The 22,748-nt window shown below is 34.9% G+C and overlaps 1 protein-coding gene across 1 annotated transcript in view; it reads left to right on the forward strand.

The window, feature by feature from the left end:
• The window catches only part of ARHGAP5 (Rho GTPase activating protein 5), a 44,383-nt gene that overhangs the window by 16,820 nt on the left and 4,815 nt on the right, over positions 1-22,748 (forward strand). Inside the window, exons 4-7 of the mRNA XM_038137374.1 lie at positions 7,672-7,819; positions 16,560-16,637; positions 17,596-17,727; positions 19,381-19,486. Of these exons, the coding sequence (XP_037993302.1) occupies positions 7,672-7,819; positions 16,560-16,637; positions 17,596-17,727; positions 19,381-19,486 (464 nt within the window). The remainder of the gene's footprint in view (positions 1-7,671; positions 7,820-16,559; positions 16,638-17,595; positions 17,728-19,380; positions 19,487-22,748) is intronic.

Consider the following 22,748-nt stretch of genomic DNA (forward strand, 5'->3'; position numbering starts at 1 on the left):
GCAAGAGATGTTAGTGCACCACTATTTACAGACTGCTTGCTGGGTGTTTTTGAGAATTGTGACCCCTTGAATGGGAAAGGTAAATAGAACTTGTGTACTTCTTTCTGGCTATTTCTTAAATCTCTTACTGATAGTTTTTCTGAATTTTTCAGCTCTATGTAAAGGGAAAACAGGATACATGTGTAATTATTCTTGCTTTAATTGTAGTGATTCTGAAATACTGAAATCTTATGAACAAAGTGAACTTGTTTGGAAAAACTTAAATTTCAAAGTTTCAAAGTCTGAACTCCTAGTTTTCTTTTTTCAAGAGTGTTGGTTTTGTTGTTTTTTTGTTTTTGTTCTTTTTTTCCTAAAGCCCAAGTAGGATGTTACATTCTTGATACTCCTTGCATTTTTGTTGGTTTGAGATGTGTGGTGTTTTTGGGTGGGTTTCCTGTAGGGTGTCTCAGGAGAGACATGACTGTGCTGAAGGATGCTTATTCTGTCCTGATCCTTTCAGGTCCAGTGTCCCAACTCAGGATAAAATCACATTAAAAAAAGAGGCACTAGGACAGATATAGGGAGGCAGAGAATGGATGTAAAGTGATTGTAGGGATCAGGTAAAAAAACTGAAGGAAAAAGGCAAGAGTTGGGTGGGTAGGAAGGAGAAAGCAATATTTGACAAACAGCAGAGTAGGAAAATGAACTGCTGTAGTTTGGCTAACACATATATATCAAACTTTAAAAATCTATTGTAAACATGCTATTAAAGGCAGAAGTACTCAGAATTGTGCTACTTGTTGCTATTTGGAAGCATAAATTAAAATGTTTTACTGTGGAAAGTATAGGAATGACAAACCTGTGGCAAGCAGGTAACATTACTTGCAGGGTCACGTGAGGTTTCTTATTGCCAAAAGAAACAATTTAAAACTCAGACCAGTTAAGCAAGTGTGCTTTGGCCTGAATTATTTGCCCATTATTTTTGTCCATAGCACTGTGCTAGTGTTCTTAGATCTTGTTTCAGTATACTGGTAGTCTGAACTGGAAGAGCATCATCCTTGAGCTCTTCTTTCAATTATCACAGAAATAATTCCTCTGAAGACTTTTATCTCCTAATTTTTACTACTCTGAAAAACTCATCCAGAGCTTCTCTGTATTGGTGAAGAATATTGCATATCCTAGTTTTCACCCTTCGTTATTGTATCCTTTCTCCCGAAATGTTTTTTTTTCTGGCCAGTCACCTCCAAACTGGTGAAGAGAAAATGGCTGCTTCTCAGCCTGAGTTTTGGGAGATTTAAAAAAAAAATTGGCATTTTCCTCTGAACCTGTTTTTGCATGAGGATGACTGAAACTGTGCATAGTATTGCCAGGAATGTCATAACAGTGCATCATGTAATCCTAGTATTTGCTGATACCTACTAGAAATTACTACCCAACACAATTGTGTGATTGCATCCAACCTTTGCTTAGCTGCAGTTGCTGTCGCTTTAGGTACCTTTGGCCTGCTCTTGTCGGTGATAATTTCCAGGTAATGACTCCATACTGAACAGTACAGGTGGTTTACTGTACATGCACACATGTATAGTACCTGTACATTACAGCTCCTAAGTTTTATTAGTTGTGCATTCCAGTGCAGGATTTTTCTGTTATTCTACAACTTTGTCCTTTTTGTTGCTGAATATCATCTTTTTTCTGTCCCTCCAGTTGTTGCTGTAGTTTCTTATATGCCATCACCAGGTGCTTTACTAAAGTCTAGATTGGTAAAACCAACAGATGGTGGTTCAGTCTTTGCCTCTTGAAAAGAAAAAGTGGAAAAAGCTGAATCAATGTAATCTAATTTGCGATACACCCACCTTTATCCTCTTTTATTTTATTAGCACATGTCTAAATGTTCTGAGAAGATTTGTGATAAGACCTTGCATGTGCTATTAACAAGTTAACCGTTGAACTTTTTCTCATGGGGATAAATATGAAGAGCAATAAGGAGGAGGAGAAGAAAGCTCGAATCACAGAACTTTTAGCCAGGTTCATTTGCAGTTGTGTGTGCACACTGAGCTTGAAATATTTCAAGTGCATGTTGTTCAGTATTTGAAGTGCATGTTGTGTGCTAATATCTGTTAAACTGTAGTGGCCTTTTTTTCTTCACCTAGAGAACTTCTGTAAAGTTTCTCCTAGGAAAAAAAGCACCTTGTCCTTTTTGCTCTTAAACAAAATAGCAAAAAAGTGCATTTTACAGGGTGAATTCTCCCCTATATTGACATGCTTTCTATGTTTGATTATTTATTTCTTTCATGGTGTTCACAAATTTACAAGGAACTAAGCACACCTTGAAATGTTAAAATGCAGCTTTGCCTCAGCTGTTTCTTCTTTGCCAAGTTAGTCCTCTCCAGCTGAGATGTATGCTCATTCATCTTCGTGTGTTTATCAAAGAAGGGGATTACAATTAGATACTTGTCTCAATTAGAATTTTTAACGTTAAGGTCTAGTGTAAACATTACTTGTGTTGGTACACATGAAAAGCAACAGGCTTGCCAGCTGTATCATAAATAATTTTTGTTTTCAGTTTAACTTAATGAGTTTGGAGATACAAAAAACAATAAAAAAACCCACCCAAAAAACCCCAACAAAAAACCCAAAAAAACCCCCACGAAAAAACAAACTGAAACAAAAAAAAAAACCACAACCTGCAGAAAATTTCAGGTCAGGAAAGGGCATGCGGATTCCGAGAGGAAAAGGATCTTGCTGAAGGCAGCCTTCTAATACCTTACATAGGATGAACCGCTTCAATAACCTTAAAACTGCAACTGATGCCTTTTATGCATTAATATAAAGCCCAAACCACAGTAGTCCTTGGCTTTCCATTGTCTCACTGTGTAAACAAACCCAGTGTAAATATTTTAAAAAACTATTTCTAAGTTAATATGGAAGAATTATTGTTATTATTACCATGAAATTATAGCTAGTTATTTTTGACCTTTGTCATAATTTACTAATTCCCTCTTCAGCAGGAAGCCTGCCTGATGTGGAAACCTGTCACTATTCCATATAGTGACAATTAATAACCTTATTATTTGTTTTTACAATGGAATTGATGAATGTTAAAACTTTACCCACCTGCTTTAGAGCTCTTATCTTTTTGAAGACTTTGAGATACGTTCAGTGTCGGATGTAGGCTGTATTTTTTTCACCTGTTATAGAGAGAGTGTAATTGTTTAAGTTTTTATTCTCTACAATATATCAAGAACAGTAAATATCCTGAATGAATTTTTACAGTGGATAAGGCAGAGTCTTATCTTGAATTTTTAAGTAATTCTGAAAACAAATCCTAACTAGAGAGATCTTGTAAAGAATATAGTAAGATAACTGTATAGTGATAATTCTTTGGCATGCCATTGTTGAAATCTAAAAAAGTTTCACTATTTAGGTTCTTTGGCCAATGGTCAATAGTTCAATTATTCAAGGTCTGATTATTAATTAATTAATTAATTAATTTATTTATTTATTTATTTTTGTGAATGGAGTTTCCATATCATCAAATTAAATCTGAGAAACAGTGTTTTAAAACATTCTGCCTCGTAACCCTGTTTGCAGACAACACTCGTTGCTGCCAAAAAAGTTTGTGAATTACTTCTTTCCATTTTCCTTTATACCAAGATGATTGTAAAGTGCTTTTTACTTTAAATTAATCTGAAAACTTTTCTCAGTATTTTAGCAAGAAAAATCCACTAGCATCTTGGCGAATTCTCACATATTTTACTCTGGCTTTTTAGAATATGAAGCAGTGCATTTGTCATCTATTTTTCTATGCTTAGTCTTGCTTTCTGCCATTATAATTTCAAAACTGTATGAAATTTAATGTTAAAACTATTATGGAAATACTGTGAGGAGGCATAGAACCCATGTGTGTTGATCTCAGTTTTAGTAAGACTATAGTAAACGTGTGAACAATGGGAGATCTACTTACATTTTTTTTTCAGCTGTTCTTGTGTAAATTCAGTGGATTATTTAGTAGAATACTGTCTACTGCAGACTGGAATGTGCAGTGAATTTTTTTTTCTCCTGAGGAATATAGGAAATAGCAGAATCTGTACTTTCAGGTTTTGTCTGTTCAAATTTAGCACTCTTAATATGCATATTTAGAGCCATATGCCTTCTTAAACCTTTGTAGTTTAAAACAGTGTAACAAACTGGAATTCTAAAAATGGCAGAAGACATGAAGGGGGAAGGAAGAGCATGTTAAGGACAATGATCTGCATTATTCATATATCATACAGTTTCTGGAGAGCTAGCTATGAATTAGAGATTACAAATACTTTTATTAAGCCTATAAAATAAATGCTGTTCACGGTGCATGGTTTTATGAAGCATTTTACTAGTCCTGAAAATACTGACTTTGCCCTCCATAACCCTAGGGCTGACTGCAGATGAAGCAGGCAGAAAATTTCCTTTGCATCAAAAGTAGTAGTGAAGTCTTTTGGAGGTAGAGAAGTGGCTGAATTTCTTCTTTAATAAATAAATAATTAATGGTTGTTCTGGTGGGATGGTAATGAGAGCAAAAAAGCCTGTCTTGAACAGAAGGCTTGCTAGAGTAAGCAGCCCATCCATAAAGGGGCTTGATAGGATTTTGGCAGTTTTTAGTTTTCTAGATTAATTTTAAAAGGTTGTATTTAAGTGAGTTGTACTCTCAGGACTCACAGCTGGCTGAAGTCTTAGCCTAGTTTCTCTCTAGATCGTAAATGCTGCTTAGCTGGTTCCCTAGTACCTGTAGTTAAGAAGGTTAAGCTTGAGTATTCTTTATATCTCTATTTTTAAAGTTAATGTTCTTTGAAATAATATTTCTGGTTTTGAAATCAAGACTTGGTTACTGTATCATGCTAGAGTAAATGTTTTTGTGTTTACCTTGTCTTACGTTAAGAGGACTTCAGCTAATCTTTTGCAACATGTATTTTGGTGATTGAAGTACTGCAAAATAAAGCAATATTGCAAGTAAATGCAATGCAAAGCAAGGTTGGAGTTCTCAGAGTTAAAATGCTTTCCTGACAAAATATATAAGGATTGGTTGGAGGTTTGGCATTAACCTCTGTTACGGTATGAAGAGCAGTTGTCTTTGGCAGGAGGCAAGTGATGAAACCCATGCTGAAAGCTCAATGTAAGTGCAGCAATCAATTATACAAAGCCCCACAGATCTCTAGGAAAACTAAGGATTTTAACTTCATGGTCTTGGGCTTGTGTTTTAATTACTAACATGAAAACAGTGGTATGTGAATAATGAGCTTTTTGCTAGGCTTAAGTAACAAAACTTTTGTGCTGGTTCTTGTCTTCTTTAACTTGGTGCCTGTTAGTCCATTTTTATGATGATGTAGGAGAAGCATAAAAAATTGGTTTTGGCTGTGCCTAGATTGGTACTTGCTGCATGCAGTATTACGTGACTGCTGCATTGAAAGGCGTAGGTGTATTGGGGAGAATGATTGAACTAAAAATACCTGGGGCAAAATCATAATCTCCCTGCCAAAATCTAGGAATTTTAAAATGGTTCACCTTACTCAGGTGTGGTTTAACTAAATGAATAATTTAATGTTTAACAGTTTCTGTTTGTTTCATTAGAGATCTTTTAAAAGTTAATTTTACACAGAAAAAATTATGGTAGTCATTGTCTTGACTAGCAAATCTAAAAGTTCCATTTTATGTCTGATGGATCAGAAAAAGTGCTGTTTTCTCAGAGTGAGGAACAGAAATTAAAAAAAAGCTTTCACTGAGACTTAACTTTCGTTAGCAATAAGACCCATATTTTTTTCCCTGAAGTCAGTTGGTCTTTTGGCAAAATCAGGTCTTTAGCACAGAGCACCTTTTTGTTCAGAGCAAGTTCTCCACTTAAGCAATCTAGATTTCAGGAAGGTATGGAAGTCAAAATCAGGAAATAGAATGTTGGTTTTTCTTAAACCCTTAAAATTTTATTTTTGATTTACAGAAGTATTTTTTGTAAAGATCATGTAGATAGTGTTATTTGTGGGAGGATTTGATTTATGCTGTCAGTGGGGAATTTATGCACTCACGCTCTAAAAGAAAGGAAGATAATGAGAGAGGTATTTTAATAAATATTGGACAGGAGAGATACAAAATACATAATGGTACATAATGAGAAATAGCTGATAAACCTGCTGTTGTAACTGCCTCATGAAATTGTAGTTTCATGTTTTTGGAATAGTTTTGCAGTGGTCATCTCTTCTGCTCTGCCTTTAGACCAGTTTGCAAAGGACTTCAAGGTTGAGGTTTTCTCTTTCCTTTTTCTCTTTATTCTTTCATTCTTTATGCTTCATTAAGTTCTTTGGAAAAAAAATTCTCACTTTCCAAATTAGGGATTAAACTGTTTTCAGGTGAAGAGTTCATCTGAGAAACCTTTTGCATTTCTGTGTGCATAATATCAAATATGATATTATGGCATTCCCTTGCAACTTGTCTTCTAAAAGCAGGACAATTATTAGAAAAGAGCATTCATTACTCTAATTTTGTCGCTGTGTCCGATATTTCATAATATTTCCAGGTATTCTGCACAGATAATATTTGTAATTTTCATAAAATTTCTGTAGAGTCCTAGTTTACTATTCCATTTACATGACTGCTTTCCAAGAGACACACAGCCTGTTTCTGTTGTGTTGATCTTAAGTATGCAGTCTTGAGTATATCTTGCTTCATTTATTCTGTGATGGTGGAGAGGTGTACTGAACACCTTGGGGAAAAAATTAAATTGTTTTTCCTTTCTTTACTGCCTTAATATATGTATCTAAAATGTTCTTTCATTATCATTTGACAAAGATGTTTTCACTGAGTTTTACACATTGTTTAGCTTCAGCTCGGCCCTTTCAGCTGTTGCTCATCTGAATTGGATGCTGCCTAAATAAATATTTTTGATGTAATTTATATTTTCATCGGTATTCAGAGATGAATTATGGTATCTGATACAATACAATTCTTGTAATCATCCAAGGCTGATTTATCAGTTCCACTGATAGAAGTCCTTCTCAGTGGAAAAAAAAATAAAACCAGGAAAATTCCATATCAAACTCACCATCTTAGATTTGATTGTGTGCAGACCTCCTTTTGGCTAAAATCCTGTGCCTGTAACAAAGTACTCATGCTTAGTATGAATGCTTGCAACTTTAACTTCAAGACTTGATTGCTTGTTAGTCGTTCTCCATCATCATGTTTCTTGTATAGTTGCAATATAAAGATTTTTAGTATCTTTAAGTATATGCAGAAGACACCAACTGTTTTGGTGATATGACACCAGAGTTTTATCCTGACAATTTCTAAAGAGGTGTGGTTCAGATGTGGTTTGTGTGAGCAGTGCTGAAAGACTCTAAACAAGTCACAGCACTCTAAACAAGTGGTGTCTTTACTTCTGTTCCTGTGATACTTTCAGTTACTGGTATATTGGTTAATCCTGTTCCTAATGTAATACAAAAAGGATCAAAACTTACAGAAGCTGAGTGCTTTTTATCTGATGTATAATTACTTTATAGTTAAGTACTTCGTAATTTTAAAAGTACATTTAATTTTTATTCATTCAGTTTGATTGTAGAGGAATTTTAATGTCTGATAAATGTATGATATGGTTGTGTTTACTGAATGATTGAAATATGAGTTGGTTAAAATTTGCTTGAATATTACTTAAATAACTCTGTTTTGTTGTAGCCGAAAAAGAAAACTAAGACATTCAATCCTCCAATCCGTAGAAACTGGGAAAGTAATTACTTTGGGATGCCCCTACAGGATTTGGTTACACCTGAGAAACCCATACCTCTGTTTGTTGAAAAATGTGTGCAATTCATTGAAGATACAGGTAAGATAGGAGGACTGTTAGAGGAAAGACTTTCCCATTTTGCATAATGAGTAATACCTCTCATTTTCTGTTTTAAAATACTTTTAGTATTTTATCCTAGAAATAAACAGTTGTGGGCTAGGTGCATTTAAAAAGTAGAATGCGTTTTCTAAATTTTATTTCTATGCATAATACGTGATGGGTTTTTTACATTATTTATACAAATACTTAATTATCTTTTGATAAATGTCTGAAGTTTAACATGTTCCCTGTAATTAATAAAACTTACATCACTTTCTAGTGCCGAATGACATTTAACCCCATGGCAGTCCAGTCTCCCATGTCTTAATGTTGCCACTCTGTTTTATTCTATGTATTTAAAAGCTCTGAAATCCGCCTTTTCCAGTTGTAGAGAACAGGTGCTTGAAATGGCTTCTGACTTGGTATGATTAGTCTGCTTGCTTTCTTGATTTTGAAGGTAAACCTAGTTTTGCATTTTAACTTGTTGCAGAGACAGAAACACTTATTTTCTAAATACTGTGTAATACTCCATGAAAAATGTAATCTATTGAAGATGCAATTTCCCTGTTTAATGTAAAATATTAACATATATATGTGTCTGCATTAGAGTGAAATTTCACAGTATGGATTTCTCTCTCTCCCTGGCTTTCTGATTGTGTGTTTGTACCTGCTTTCAGCCTATTTAGTGTGTGACCGTGAGGCAAGTAAGATGATTTTGCTGGTCAAACAGAAGACTAACAGAAGTTAGGGGTGGGGATTTGTTTTGAGGTTTGGGAGTGATCTGTGGTTGGGTTTTGTTTGGGGATAAGGAGGGATTTTTTTGTTTGTTTGTTTTTAAAGATTGTGAGCACTAGTTTTCAGCTAGCGTGTAGATCCTGCTTACTCTGAAGTTTTATAAATGCTATATTGCTGTATTTGAAGTAAGGGACAGTGTGACTGAACTGAAGCGTGTGCAGGACCGTCTTGATGTGTGTCTGCAATGGGAATATTGTTTAGTGCAAAGTAAAACATCATCTTTTTTTCTAAATTTGCTTAGATCTCTAATACAATAATGGTTGGAAGAGGAGAGTAGCAGTTTTAGCAAGAATAAAGCTAAAGGATTTTCTTATAGTAAAATGGAGTTTTGCTGCCATCTGTAAGAAATAGTGTTTGCAAAATAACTACCACAGGTGGAAAGCTTCATAGGTGTTTTCGAAGACTTACATGCTGCATTGTTGCAATAAAGAAATTAGGTGAAACTTCAGGCACTCATCTTTTTGGAGTCAGAGATACTAGTATAGATCTGTCTTTAACCTTTGCTTTCTAATGATTAAAGGTAAGAGCTGTGTTTTCTGCCCTCTTACTTTTGCTTTTTCTGCCTCACCCAGTTGCAAATGGGAAAGGAGGAAGAAGAGCAAGGAGTAATAGAGTGGCATAGGCAGTTTTATATATATATATATATATATATATATATATATATATATATATATATATATATATATATATATATATGTTGTGCTTGCTGTTTACTGTAGCAAAAGAAGCCCCAACCCAAAACAAACTAGCATAATTTATGGGTGAGTCACTGTCACTGGCCTTCTTTAAAAGTGTCTATGTACAGCTACTCTGCATAGCTATATAAACCAGATATTGACTGGTATTCAATTTCAAGAGCTTGTAGAATCTAGCAGTAACTTAATTTGAGCATGTTCCACTTTTTAGAGAATACTTTCAAACAATGACTTTGTAAGTCCAGTTCTAGAAGTTTTATTTGCTTAAAAGTATTGTCGTCTTTGTGGTGAACTTTCAAAAAAAAGTATTTCTCCCAAAGAATTTTCACCAGCTTGTGGGGTGAGAGAGAGAACTATAATAGTGTGGGAACATTATTTGTTGTCTTTTTTCCTTGTAATTGCCAAACCATGCAACCAGCCAGAACATTTTGTTAAATCTGTTCTCTTTTATGACCTGTCTTGGGAAAATTGCTATGTGTTCAAAATGTAGGGTGTCCTCAGAAGGGGTGATTCAGGAGGCACAACTTTTCCATTAGCTGTGTATATGTTAGTTCATCCTGGAATGCTACTGTACACCTGGAGAGTTTTAATTCTGGCCATGAGAGTAAGCTGGACAAACATTGTGCCATCTGTATAATTCGTGACTGTGATGCCACTAGTTGTCTTCCTAGTTTTGTTAAGCACTTAGAACAAACCCTCTGCTTTTGATCTGTATTACAGTTTTCTTTCTCCTGCTCTGGATTCTGTGTAAGTAGCTTTGGTGTTGTTTTCAGCTTCCATACTTGGCTGTGCGAGTTTTATTTCTGGTGTGTATTATTTTTATATTGAATTAATATGCTGTAGGTATTTGAGTTTGTTCAAGCAGGGCTCTCATAGAATGTATTTGTTGCCTTTGAGAGAAAAGACTGTTTATTGCATTGCCTTCTGAGATGCAGTCACATCATTGACTTTGGGACTGTTTGAGAAAATTCTACTAATATGGTGTTGGAGATTATCAGTCTGCACAAGGCAAGTCAGGACCTATTGGCTCCAGGCTGGAGTTCAGAATGGTACCATTCCTGTATGATAAAGCTGCTTGGCCCTGGGGAGTCATTCAGTACTCATCTGTCTCATAACAAGTCAGTCTGCTGTCAGTTTCAACTGCACTGAATACCAGTGTTTATTATCATTGTCTTCTTAATCAAGAAATGCAGTCTTTTCCAACTCAGCTAATCTGTATATTTCTCTTACAGAGGACGTAATTGTTTAGCAGTTCCTCTTCAGGTACTTTCATGGTGTCCAGCTCCTTCCTATGTAATTTGGATTGTGGCTGAATTAGTGATTAATCTTGACTTGAAGGTCTAATCTTAATTTTTATTTTTTTCTGTTTCTGTCTCATGTGATTATACAAGGCAATGCTTTGTACCCTCTCATCTAAATTTTGACTGAGGCTGGAAAGTACGCAGTGTGAAAAACGGTTTTCTCTATTTCAGATACCTAGATGAGACAATAGTACCTTAAAGTGTTTTTGAAGATTCTTGCTCCACCATAAACCTTAAAGAATTGAACACATGGAGAAAATACCATCAGATTTTTGTTTTACCATAATATTCTAGAATATCCTCACCCAAAAAAAAAAAAAAAAAAAAAAAAAAAAAGTGGGTCAGTAGAAGAGGGACAGTTTGGAAAAACTAAAGTAAATTCAGGAGCTTAAATTTCTAGCCTTTTATAAATCAACAGACTTTTTCATTTTTTTCTGAAGAAGCCATAGGGTTCCTGTCAAGGTAAAGATAAGGGATCCTAAGTCTGTGCCACAAGGTGAAGGTTATTGTCTCTGTGTTCCCATTTAGTATTTTTCAACAAAAAGCTTTATTCTAAAGTGGTTTAGCTTTATGGAGACAACCAATTAGTTCTGAAGCAGAGCTTGAATCCCCTTGTGACCTTTATGCTAGTGTTGGAAGCAGAAACTGGGGGCCAATTAACTCAGGTTAATACCTGAGTACCTGTGAAGCTGGTAAGCTGTAAATATGTGTTAGAACCTCCATTTCACAGCCACCTGCACTGTCACTGGTACTGAGAGTATGAAGCAGCAATAGCACATAATACGTGGTTTTATTGGATCTGTTGATTAAAAACAAATCACAATACCATGTGACAACATCTTAAATTTTATACTACTGTCACTTCTGGATAAGAAAGGAGGAAAGATTTGCTAAATATTGTAAACAAGCTTTGCTTCTGTGTTTCTACCTTGTCCACGATTATAGGAAAGCCTTTTTTCTATCCAACTTTTTAATTTTTGAATTCATTGTAATTATTGCAGAATGAGTAATATTTTGGTTGGTTGTCAGAGCTCTTTCTTGGTTCACTGAACAAATTGATCAAAAGATTTTTTTGTCCTTTCAGGTAAGTAACTTGTCAATGATGAATTACCAAGTTTTTCACTAAACATCTTGGTATAAATATATAATGCTTTCAAAAAACCTGATTTTTTGGTAAAGATATAGTGGTCTTATCTGTAACCTTTTACAGACCATATGAGAACTTTCCTGTCATTAGTGACATGTATGATATTCGTTTGCTTTTACCTCTGTCACATCCTTTGCAAATCAGTTTTTAACCTGCCCATGAGGGCAACTACTTCAATTGACTGTCATTGGTAGCTATTTTTGGTTATGGGCTTCCAAAAGAGTATTTTGATGATATAGGTGTTCTGGTCTGCTTTTTGCTTTCTCCTGATGGACTGAAGAGAACTTCATTTTGTTGCATTATTTGAAATGAACTTTTGAAATGTATTGGTTTTTTGTAAACTAGGTTTATGGAAATGTCTTTAGCCAGGAAACTAGAGTTTTGATTTTTAAGAAAACTGTAGTGGCTGTTTGAGTATACAGGTAATGGTACTATGCTAAGATCTGCTAGAAAAAAAGATTACCTGCTGTTTTTAAATAAGAAAATCCAATGTTGACCATTACCTTTTTAGTACAATTCATTTTTTCAAATACAGGTAGCAGAATTGAGATACTTTTTGAAGCATGCTGTATGAATTGCATGAGTTCTGTGTTTCTCTAAGAATTGTCATGGAGAGAATAAGGTAGATATTTAGTACTCTGACAGAGAGGAGCAGATTTCTGAAGGGTAATTTTATGTCTTCAACAAAATGTTGATATGGTTTGAATTTTGTATTGCAGTATAATGGAAAAATATTTATTGAATGTCCAATTGTAAGTGTGAAATGTGTACATATTTATGCCAGCTTTGTCACTCGAATGTTTTGTTGGTAATGTTTTTATGCTGTTACACACACCTCGTACTTAATGATGAACTATTCCATGGACTGTTTGTGTACTAGTTAACACTTACTGTTGTTGATTTTTAAGTTTTCCCAAACTTAAAATAATTCAGGCAAGATGACTTATGCTAACTGATTCTATTAGCATATCAGGGTTTTTTTTAATATTTTGGTAATTTTTTGCATTTTGGGTTTACTTTTTGTATTTGTTCATGCATTGGTGAAAAATTTGGTATAGATTACATTTCATTCTGTTTTGCCAAGGAAGGAGACATCAAATTAACATTACAAATACTAGCAGTTTTGCCATTGAGTACATTTAGTTCTTGATAATTCTCAACTTTAATATCAGTATTTTAATATTTTTTTTTCCTCTGAGCTTTCAAATGTTTTACATTTTTTTCTTGAATATTGCTATCCGTGTACTTCATTGACCAGATTATAAATTTTAGATTCCATATTTCATAGAAAACTGATAACATTAACAGAGTGTTAATTGTACATTAAATAATTTAGCAAAGAGAAGCTTATTATAATAATTTGTTTTAATAATTTAGTTACTCAGTTTTGAGACAAGGAATAGAATAAAGATGGAGGAAGGAATTAGACAGAGCTAAATGTTGCTATCTCAAATGGTTCCTATGGAGTGCTGTGAGAGAAATTAAAAATTGTGTACTCGGTATACATGCAGTAATTACTAATTTTGATATTGAGGCCATTTTTGTGATGTGGGGAAATTTACAGTTTTGGAGGTAATTCAAGTAAAAGAATATTGCCACCTTTAAATTTCCTTCAAACCTAGCTTACACCATGGTCTTTTGTGCTGAATCTCCTGTAAAGGCTAGATTTTTACATTGACATTATAGATAAGGCAAAGTTTATCTCCAGAGAATGAGGTTTGGTAGAAATAGGCAAAGAAAATAAGTCAGCAGTACTTGTTGCAGTAAAAAAAGTCAGGTACATTATTGAAATATATTCCTAGTGTCTGGAAAATTGAGAAATTCAAGATTGATTACCTCCCCTTTTATTCGAGGGGCTTGGGAGAGCTGGAGGGTTTTAGGAGTGTGTTGTGTTGGACAGAGAGAACAGAAACCCCCTTGGCCTGGTGTATAAGTTTCTGTCACTTTTCATTTTGGGCATTTGTCAGATGTTTCTGAATTGGTGGAATTCACCATTCTGAAAACCTGTAAAATGTTAAAAGTCCTGCTGTGTAGTATTACAGCTGCTAAGTGCAAGGCAGGGAGCAGGAGCAAGGGAAGGACAGAAGCAGTGATCGGTGAAGTGGGGAGTGAGACCATTGTTTTCAGTCATATTGTTCAGTTAAGTTGACTCAGCTGCCCGTGAAACTTTACGTTTAGCAAAAAATGTACACAGGCCATGACTCTTTTACTTGTGATCCTGGTTTAAATAGCACTACAATGCATTTTGTACCCTCATCAAGTTGGTGAGTGATTCCAGAGTGGGTGGTGTGGGTAATGTATTTAAGACCAGGGCTTCTGCTGAAGGGAACGTAGACAAGCTGGAGGAATGGGATGGTACCTGAGGGAATTCAGTGAGGACAAAGCCAGGCCATTCAACTAGAATTGCAGGGACTAAACCCCTGCAGTAGTACATGCTGAGCACTTGACTGGGTCCATACCGGTGCTAATGAAAAGGATCTTGTGGTCGTGGTGGAGAATAGGCTGATCATGCCTTCTGTATTGGATTTTCCCAGTAGAAGGGGCAGGCACTACAGCAGTAGAAGTGGTTACTAATTTTTACTCTACACTGATTGGACGTCATCTGAAATACTGCAGGAAGGGTGTTGACAAACTTGAGTTTAGCAAAAGAGGGTCAGGGGCTGGAGTTATTAATAAGTGGGTTTCTTCAGCTTGGAGATAAAGAAGCTGAGGAGATACCCAGAGGAGGCTTCCCATACCTATGAAGAGATTACTGATTAGGTGCAGGCAGGCTAAAGAACTGAAGTACAATGTCATTAACATAGGAGATTCTGATTAGAAAGAAAGGGAATACTTTTGCTCTGAAAATTATTAAAACACTGGTTCAGGTTATGCAGAGAGATTGTGGGGTAAATTGGAGATATTAAAGGGAAGTTTAGATAAGCTCCCAAATCTGATTTCGGTGTTGACTGTTATTTTGCACATTAGGTTGCACTAGATCATCTCCTGAGAATTCCTTCTGTGATCACTTCAAAATTGACAGAAAGATATTGAATAGTAATTGGATAAAACAAAGACTGTCCTGGACCTATAAGGTCTCCAACAGAGAATTCTCTCATACTAGACAAAGAGAAACTTGATCATAGCTTGTTCTCATCTACCAGTGGTCTGTTGTATTTATTTAGTTTCCGGAAGAGGAATGTAAAGTGTTTCTGGCTGTGATCATGTGTAACACATTTGGGATTTTTTTTTTGAAGGCAGGTTTGAAATTCCTTTCAAGATGTGGAAGTCACTGTATCATTGAAACTACTTTCTGTTCTGTGCCACCAAATTCTACCTTTTAGTGGTGTTCAAGGATATCAGTGAACAAGGCTCAGGCTTTTTGAAAGGACTGCTCAGGTGTATATTTACAAGAGGAAAACCCTTGGCTATGGAATTGGAAAGCTAAATGATGGACATGAAAGTTTATGGAAGAAATGCTTACTAAATAAGCCTTGATGCTGCCAGTGAAGAGACATGTTGAGTTGTTGAGACATTAAGAAGGAAATAATGAGTTAGAAGAGGCATGTGAAATTGTGAAAAATATCCCAGCTGTATGAACTGGTCAAGTTTACTTTGAACATTGTCATAAGATTCTTAATGTTTCCTGGTAACTTAGAAGACACATTCGTGGATTGTAGTGTGACAGAACAGTTAAGTATTGATCTGATGATCTAGAATGCATTCAGTTATTGGCCTATGATGGCAAAAGGCCAAGAGATTTCATAAAGCCGTGCGAAACCTGTGAATTTTTAATAAACCCATGTAGTGTTAGAAAGATCTAGTACATAGATAATTTTGCACCCATAAAGGTAACTTGAAGATATAAAGAACTATAAATTGTTGATATTGCTTAATAGGTTCTAAATTTGAAAACAAGAATATCTTTAGTAATGGTGTGATTATCGGGATGGACTCTTTCATTCTGTGAGTAACTGTGGGCAAAAAAAGATAGCAGTGTGGTAGGAAGCATAGTCATTGGAGTGGAGTGTGTGTGTGTGCGCATAATTAAGGTGGACTGTTCAATGTTTACCTTGAACGGCTGATGGAATTAGGGTGACTCTGTAAGGTGTGGTAAAACAAAGTAATAATGAGAAGCTTGGGGAACCTCTGCTTCTTAACACCTTTCTCCTTTTCTCCCATCCCTTAAAGAAAGACTTGTAAATGATGGGATAATTTACCTTAGATAAGAAGTGAAGAGAAATGGATTCGAAGTTTATAAAATATAAATGGTAAAAGGGAAAGCATGTTGAAAGATTAGGTTCTTGTCACATACAGGAGAGTGTTACACATAAAATTAAAAGATCAGGATTCATTTACAAATGCCTGGTTTTTTTCTACCTTGCAGAGTATTTTTAGTGTGTTGTTGCTTACCATAATAAACTTTTAAGCCCAAACTGTAAAGACAGTTTTTGAAAACGTAAATGTTGTGGGTACCACAGAACTTAGGTTTTTGATTATTTAAAAAACGATACAGTCTAATAGAGATCAGTAAGAGAATAATTTTGGCTACATGATTCAACAAATATCTGCGTCAGAGTCTTGTTCTCCTACAATGTAATTTCCTCTCATTCATGTTAAAGGGAATGATGGACTCAATAGACAACTGACAGTTTGTGTTTTGGTATTCCTATATTGCTGTAATGGTTAATGTGTTAACTTTTTAGGCACTTAAGAAATGTATTCCTACTTTTGATTTCTGAATTAGTAGTTACAACTGGTTCTGCTTTGCTTTATAGTATATAAACTTGCTTTTTAATATTTATTTTTCCTCCTCTTCTAAGGATTATGTACTGAAGGCCTGTACCGTGTTAGTGGGAATAAAACAGATCAAGACAACATTCAAAAACAGTTTGATCAAGGTAATCAGAGATTTTATTATGTAAAGCTAAAACAGGACATGAATTCTCCATAGATTTATCACAGTGCAATATAAAAGGATTGCACTTTCAAACCAAATTCCATAGCACTGTGTCCTTAATGGTCTGGTGGGTTGTATTGGTATAGTCCAGGTTATTACCAGTGAAGCTCCAAGGATAGGAGGGGAATCTTGTTGCAGCTGGCTTAATTGCTGTTAAAATACTATCTAGGTGGTATTTGAAGGTTTGAAAGAGTTTAAGTGCAGTCTTAGCTGCTCCTTGTGTTAACAATTCATCAGCCCTAGGCATTAAGGCATTCACTTCTGCTTCTTATGCCCCACAAACAGTAATTCTTTAGTGAAAGCTCTCTTGAATAACACGCATTAACAATTCAGTCTGAACAACTTCTAATACAGCCTTTGTCATGTAGAATATAATGAAATGTGATTGGTAGTTTAGACTGTTCACTTTTATGTGTTTATATTTTAAAATGAAAATCTTTATTAAAAAATTGTTGAATCATAAAGTTGAGTCTGTGAAAAATTGTGAAATATCTCCTAGGTGTTAAAGAAAATAAATGTGCTATTTCTTTATGCTTTGCTGTTTAGCAGCATTTTGGGAAATAGAATTTATAACTCCTTACTGGGCAAAATTGATTAATCAGAAGCCAGTTAATGACAAATACAAAATCATTCAAGTCTTCATGGAGAATTAGACAACTTTATTCTTCTGATCTTCTACTGTTGTGTTGTACTGTCAGATTTTCTTATATTTGATTTTTTGTGGGTTGGTGTGATAGCAGCTTGTCAATAGGTTTACCTTTTCCTTCCTTATTTAATAATCATTTAGCAAAATTTTAGTTTTCAATGTTTTGAATAAATTCTTGTCTTCATAAAGTACTGTAAGGAATGATAACAGTAGGTTTTACTTACACTGCTATTTTTTAAATTTTGTTTTGCAGATCATAATATCAGTCTAGAATCAATGGGAGTAACAGTGAATGCTGTGGCTGGGGCTCTGAAAGCTTTTTTTGCAGATCTGCCAGATCCATTAGTTCCTTACTCTTTGCATCAAGAGTTGTTAGAAACATCAAGTAAGTGATTAACAACCTTTTCTTGATTTATTTGTGGTATTTCCATTGCCCTTATTGCAATTTTTATTTCATTGGAAATTGAAAGGGCTATCTGCACAGAATATTTTTTAAAATTCCTTAGACACACCTATTTTTTAAAATTCTTTAAAATTAGAAGAACTATATATGATGAGATGAATGTAATACACTTATTTTTCAAAATAAGTTTATATCTTATTTCTCCTTTTCCTAGAAAATCTAATTCAGAGACATCTACTTTTTTCCATTTCTTGTTAGGTGATCAAAATGATGAAAGCTCTTGGAGCAGCTTTGCAGTTGTTAATGGGAAAAACCCCTTGAATTAATGAATTCTTACATTCAAAATAGGCTTTAAAAACCAGACACATCTATGGGATATTATGGTAATTCTCTAATTCACTTAGATTTTTTTTCAAATTCTTTTGGAACTCTTATGAGATGCTTAGTTTTGTTTGCCTTTGCCTTACAAACCTTTTTCACACATTTCATAGTATCCCTGTCTTTGAATTGAGTGTCTCATATTGGCATTGCGCTGTTCCACAGAACAACCACCACACATTTTCAAGAGTATGACTGTGATGTACAGTATTCCAAAGTATTTCAAAACATGGAAGAACTGGTGTAAGCCTAAGGCTTGGGCCTGGACTTGATTAATATATAGCCCATTAGAAATTTTGTCATTTCTGATGTTATCTGTAAATAGCTATTTCTGCTGTGCTTTTCAGGCATATTGCTTGTTTAATGTAGTTACTTTGGTTTTATTTTTTCTTAAAAGTATAACAGTTAAATTCCAGTCAAAATATATAATAGCTTAGAATATAAGTGTAATTACTGTATTAAAATGCCATTAATACTGCTCTAAATTGATATTTGGGATATATTGCTCTGTATTTAACATATTTTCTACGGTATTAGGGTAGATCAAAGTTCTTTTTAGCAATGCTGTCAAGTAATAGAAGGGAACTTATATTCCTTTTTATGATATGAATTGTCATTGATTAGAAGCATATTCTGCAGAATGTATGGATTCACAGCATTACTCTGTTTTTTTTTAAATAAAATTGTTGCTTTATTTCATATATCTTTCCTACATGTTGGTTATTTCCTGTTTGAAGCATGAATAATGAACTTTGGGCCCGTGAAGAATCCCTGTTCTTCTTTAGGCAGCATATTTAAAATAGCTGCACCAGCCCTATATGAAATTTTTTTTATTATTTGAATAACTGTGCGTTTCAGAATATTCTCAGCTCATGTGAATGTCTTTCTGTCACAACATTTTGGAAGCAGAGGGAACTCTAACAAGAAATGACCCTGTCACATTGTTATTCTACAAGCCAGCAGTAAGCTAGTCAAGTAATTATTTGCTGAACAGAGAGAAATAATTCTGCTTAAATTCAGAAAAATATTTTTGTGCTTAGTTAAACTTGCAGTGGGTGTACTTAGTGGGCTTAGAGTAACCAGGACAAACTCTATAATAAAAAAGTTACTCTATGGAAATAGGAATTTTATTAAATGTTTTCTCACTTGATATTTCGCTGTGGGTTACCTGTACCATTATACTAGGAAAAACACTTAGCAACACTTTATTCAGTATGGCTTTCTAGATGTGTCAGGAAATGTCACTTATTTCTACAGAAATCATGGATAAGACGGAACGGCTACATGAGCTAAAAGAGATTGTGAAGAAATTCCACCCAGTGAACTATGATGTCTTCAGATACATAATAACACATCTAAACAGGTTTAGTATTTTTCAATTTTGTTTAAGTTGTAACAGTTGCAATAAAGATTGTGTTTTTAACAACGAATTATCTATTCTACTAGAATTGAAAATGTGGAAAAAGAAATTAGGAGTTACAGTTGATTAATAAAGCCTTATAGGTTTGTTTCTCTCATATTTTTGACATATATTTATCTGGCATCATTGCTACTATAAAGTTATAAGAATGCTGTACATAATAAAAGCTTGAAAGAATAACTTCACCTAATAATAACTATGCACCTAATTATAACTGTTACAGACCCTCCCCCCCCAGGAAGTAATAACTATTCAAATTATAGACTAATCTAGGTTTTAAGGAATTTGAGTCATTTGGCCTAAACACCCTCTTCCCTGATCCCCCTTTCCCCCTCCTGCCAAAACAGGGCTAGCTTCAATCAAAATCTAAAATATAGAGCCTAAACCCTGTGCACTCTCTCCCCCCATTCCCCTTTCCCCCTCCTGCCAAAACAGGGCTAGCTTCAATCAAAATCTATAATATAGACCCTAAACCCTGTGCTGAATGTAGAATGTAGTTAAATGTAGAACAGAGCTGTAAGTAACAATAAATTGTTTTCATTTGCTTCTTAAATTTTGTTTCTTGCACAAAATTAAGAGTTTTTATATTTAAAAGTTATTTTCATATTTACTAAAATAGTATTAATAGATGTATATCACATCATAATCTGTGCCTTTTTGTGTAGAATATTGTCATAAAAAGAGAGAAAAAGAGCAGTTTACTCGTGCTTCTTATTCAGCTAAAATGAAATTATTCTCTGAAATCCACCGAATGAGATAAACTATATTATTGTTCAGGTTATAAGGTATCTTTGGAGATTGTCAAAGCAATGGTGTTGAACAAAACAGAGTCAATTGCAACAGATTGCCCAGGATGGTGTCCAATTAGGTTTTCAGTATCTCCAAGAAGTTAGACTCCAATCTCTCAGAACAGCCTGTTTCAGTGCTCAGTCATCCTCACAGTAGAAAGTGTTTTCTTATGCTAAGAGAATTTCCTGTGGGTGTTTGTGCCTGTTGCTTTTTGTCCTGTCACTGACCACCACTCAGAAGAGTTTTAATTAATCTTCTTTACAACCAATGATAAGACTTTCCCTGGCTAAACAATCTTAACATTCTCAGCTTTTCCTTACCTGAGGGATCTTTGATCTCTTAATAATCTTCTTCCTAATGTCCCTTCATTGGGCTCACTCCAGTGTGTTCATATGTCTGTTGTGCTGGAGAGTCCAGAGCTGCATCCCAGACTCCAGACGTGGCCTTTGCAGTGCTGAGCAGAGAGCAGGTCTAGAGCTCCCCCGACCTGCTGGCAGCACTCCTAATGCAGCCTAGGGTGCTGTTGGCTGCCTTGGCCACAGGGTCACCTGGCTGACTCCTGCTCACTTTGTTGTCCATCAGGACTTTCTTGTCTCTCTTCTGCAGGTAGTTGTAAAGATTTAACTGAGCTTGTAGTACAGGAGTAGAAATAAGAACCTTGAACTTTCCTACTTTGTCAACAGGGAGACTGTAGGTACTCTCTATTTGCACTTTCCACAGAACGTGTAAGATTTTGGAATTTAGGTGCCTACTTTTACACTTCTCTCCTTCACATGTTCAGCTTGCTTAACCTTTATATAAAGTTGTCCATTTTCCTTGTCAGGGAAATGGATCAAATTTTCCATTGTACTCTTCTCTAATACAAATTCAGCCCTAAAATAGATAAAACCATATCAATGAACAAATGTCCATATTACAGAACCTCAAGATGTGCTTGCAAGTATCTAAAGTAAAACTAAACTTCTCAGACTTGACACAGTTATTACTTACCTAAAAAGTTAATTCTTATATTACTTACCTAAAAAGTTAATTCTTAATCAACCTGATAGAAATATTTGTGGAAGAGTGGCAGTCTTGGAACTGTCAAAAGTCTTCATCTGGTCACCTCTTGGCATAGCACACACAGTTGAATGTACAATGTCTCATACCTGGCTTGATGCAAGTAAAAGAACTAAACATAATTTTAAAAATTCCTGAGTAGGTTCTAATATCTACAAACAAATGAAACCTATTAATAATGGAATTTACTGGAGAACATAAGTGATGTACATTAGACTTTCTGGTCTGGTCCTCTCTCTATTAATGATGCATGATTTACATTGCAGGTTGCTAATAACGAAATGATGTTTCCTTAAAGAAAGGCGGTCATTTTTTGTCTCATTTGCAGTGTCAGGTAGTTGCATTCCATTCAGCAAGAAATCTACTGGGATGTAAGCAATTGCATATATAGAAAGAGGTGGATACAGCTGTGTACAGAATCTTAAATGCAACTTGAAACTAAATTCTTGACAGTTTGTATTTATTTTTAAGAGACTAATTTGTGGTAAAATACTGCTGGTATATAATTAAAATGGAAATGTTGTTTGCCAAATGAATTGTTCATTTGATGAGGTAAAGCATCTTCTACATGATGAAAGAGCTCTCATCACAAGCTAATGTTTTAGATGCTTTGCTTTTACATCTTACATAATTACAGTAAAATATCTGCTATTGTTGTATAGTTAGTAATGATTGGTGATTTATATTATTTTTGGTTTGTCCACAAGCACAAGACCTGGTTGTTGAAACAAAAAATACAAGTATTATACACATAGTATGAGACCTGTAATCATGAGAATTTAATAAATGGCAACAGTGAGATGAATTTTTCATTAGTGTTATAAGCACCTTTCTGAGCATTTCAGGTAATTGTGGTTAATTAACTGTAGGCAGAAGTGAGCTTTTAAAACAAAATAGTGTTGGATTGACATTGGGCTTTTTGATACTAGTTGTGTTTTATACACGTTCTTTCGTAACAAGACCCTTCATACACAAGGACTAATATGGCATAATATGCTTCTGAAGTCTGGGAAAATACCAGTGTACAGTTTTTAAAGTCTGATCAGAAAGGGTTTACAATCTGAAGTTCCTGAGACTTGGCAGTGGAGGAAGTGGACAGGATCAAGAGAGACACGTAATTTTTAATTTTGAGTGTACATAGAAGGTAAATGAGCACTTGCTGTGCACTTAGAAGAAGATTCTAAGGTAGTTAGAGAAAGTTTGGTAGGAGACCAACATACAGGTTTGGCAGGGTTTTGTTTACTCTTAGAATGTACAAAGGTAAAGTTGAAGCACAGGAGGGGATGGAGTTGATTGTTCATTTTGTTTAATCTGGTTGTGAGCTGTTATTGGGGAAAAGGTGCAGTGCCTTTCTTTT

Source organism: Motacilla alba, chromosome 5 (assembly GCF_015832195.1).
Source record: "Motacilla alba alba isolate MOTALB_02 chromosome 5, Motacilla_alba_V1.0_pri, whole genome shotgun sequence".
NCBI classification, from domain to species: Eukaryota; Metazoa; Chordata; class Aves; order Passeriformes; family Motacillidae; genus Motacilla; species Motacilla alba.